Below are 1,284 nucleotides of genomic sequence, written 5' to 3'. Positions count from 1 at the left end.
TAAACTGTGTGTGTGTGTGTGAGAGTGTGTGTGAGTGTGTGTGTGTGTGTGTGAACATTAACATTAAACGACAACATCAGACCTCCTGGAATCTGACCGTGTGTGTTCTGTGTCTGTAGGTCTGATGGGTTCAGAGCTGACGAGCACTGTGGTCTCCACTGTGGGTACGACTCCTTTCTGCTCTTCCAGACTGTTACAGAAGGCTTGTGACTGGTTAACATGTTATTATTCAACATCTTATCTTTATATCATGGGGAAGAAACCCCCATGTAAATACAGAGGGCCTCATCAAAAATTTCATTGTGTTTGATCAGGACAGTTAAGATATAATATAATATATCCAAGAAAATAAAGCATTTAGAACCACTGACAGTTAGATGGACCTGCCTGTGCGTGAAGGCTGTTGTCTCACTGTAGGTTGTCGGTGGTGAATCAGAATTAAAAACCACATTTAAACACGAACCTCCGCCTGTGTTTCCTCACCAGGAAATGGCAGCTACAGCAACCACTGCACCTCCCCCGGGCTGCTGTCTCCAGGAGGAGTCTCCAAGAACATGCAGGATAAGAGTCCTCCAATGAGCATGAGCCGTAAGCCAGACCTTCGGACGCTGATGCCCCCCTCCAACAAGTGCAACAACATGCCAACCATTGTGAGTGTGTCTGTCATTGTATCTCTTTATTTTAATGTGTTAATTTCCCTGAAACTTCTATTATTTATACATGGAGACTCATTTAAGTCTGTGCTTTAACGCTGCCCTCCAGTGTGAGGACTTTGATCTGATGTTGGTAAGTAACTCTTTAATTAGGGTTCTGAATGTAGTAGAGTTTTATATTCATGCTTTTACTCCGGTATCAGTGTGTGTAGTCTGTCTGATAGATTTCTCTTTTCTTTGCAGAACCAGAGAATAAATCACTCTCAGAGCGCTCAGACGCTGTCGACTCCTGCCGTGTCCATCACTGCTCAGAATCTACCTGGACAGGGGATGGGCGGGTATCCATCCACACTCTCCTCTTCATATGGCACAGGTGATTACAGCACAGCAGCAACACTGCAACGGGCTCAGACCTCCTTAAAGTCTGCATGAAACAGAAAGCTGAGCGCTCTTACTTCAGGAGATTAATGCGTTTCCTGTGAATACAAGCAGACGACAGAAAATACAGTACCAAGCTCAAATGCTAACAGCAGCTAAAATTACAGTTAACTTAGTCCATCTGGAAACTCCATAAATCACTAACTAATGAATCTTCCCTCTGTGTCGTTAAAAGTTGAAGATTGATTGACGG

At 43.9% G+C, this 1,284-nt stretch overlaps 1 protein-coding gene across 2 annotated transcripts in view; it reads left to right on the top strand.

Annotated features, from left to right (window-relative positions):
* Positions 1–119: 119 nt before the first annotated feature.
* mef2ca (myocyte enhancer factor 2ca) overlaps positions 120–1,284 on the top strand; it is a gene marked incomplete at its 5' end in the record, with an annotated part of 6,550 nt that continues 5,385 nt past the window's right edge. The window contains 4 exon segments of one of the 2 annotated variants that reach the window (XM_035667780.1): positions 120–164; positions 487–650; positions 763–786; positions 897–1,026. In XM_035667780.1, the coding sequence (XP_035523673.1) occupies positions 120–164; positions 487–650; positions 763–786; positions 897–1,026 (363 nt within the window). 2 annotated transcript variants of the gene reach the window in all.

The sequence above is a fragment of the Morone saxatilis genome, unplaced genomic scaffold, assembly GCF_004916995.1.
Source record: "Morone saxatilis isolate NCDOM2014 unplaced genomic scaffold, NCSU_SB_2.0 Contig21, whole genome shotgun sequence".
Classification (NCBI taxonomy): Eukaryota; Metazoa; Chordata; class Actinopteri; family Moronidae; genus Morone; species Morone saxatilis.
The sequence above is the reverse complement of the archived record's forward strand: the minus strand, read 5'-3'. Positions and strand labels throughout refer to the sequence as shown.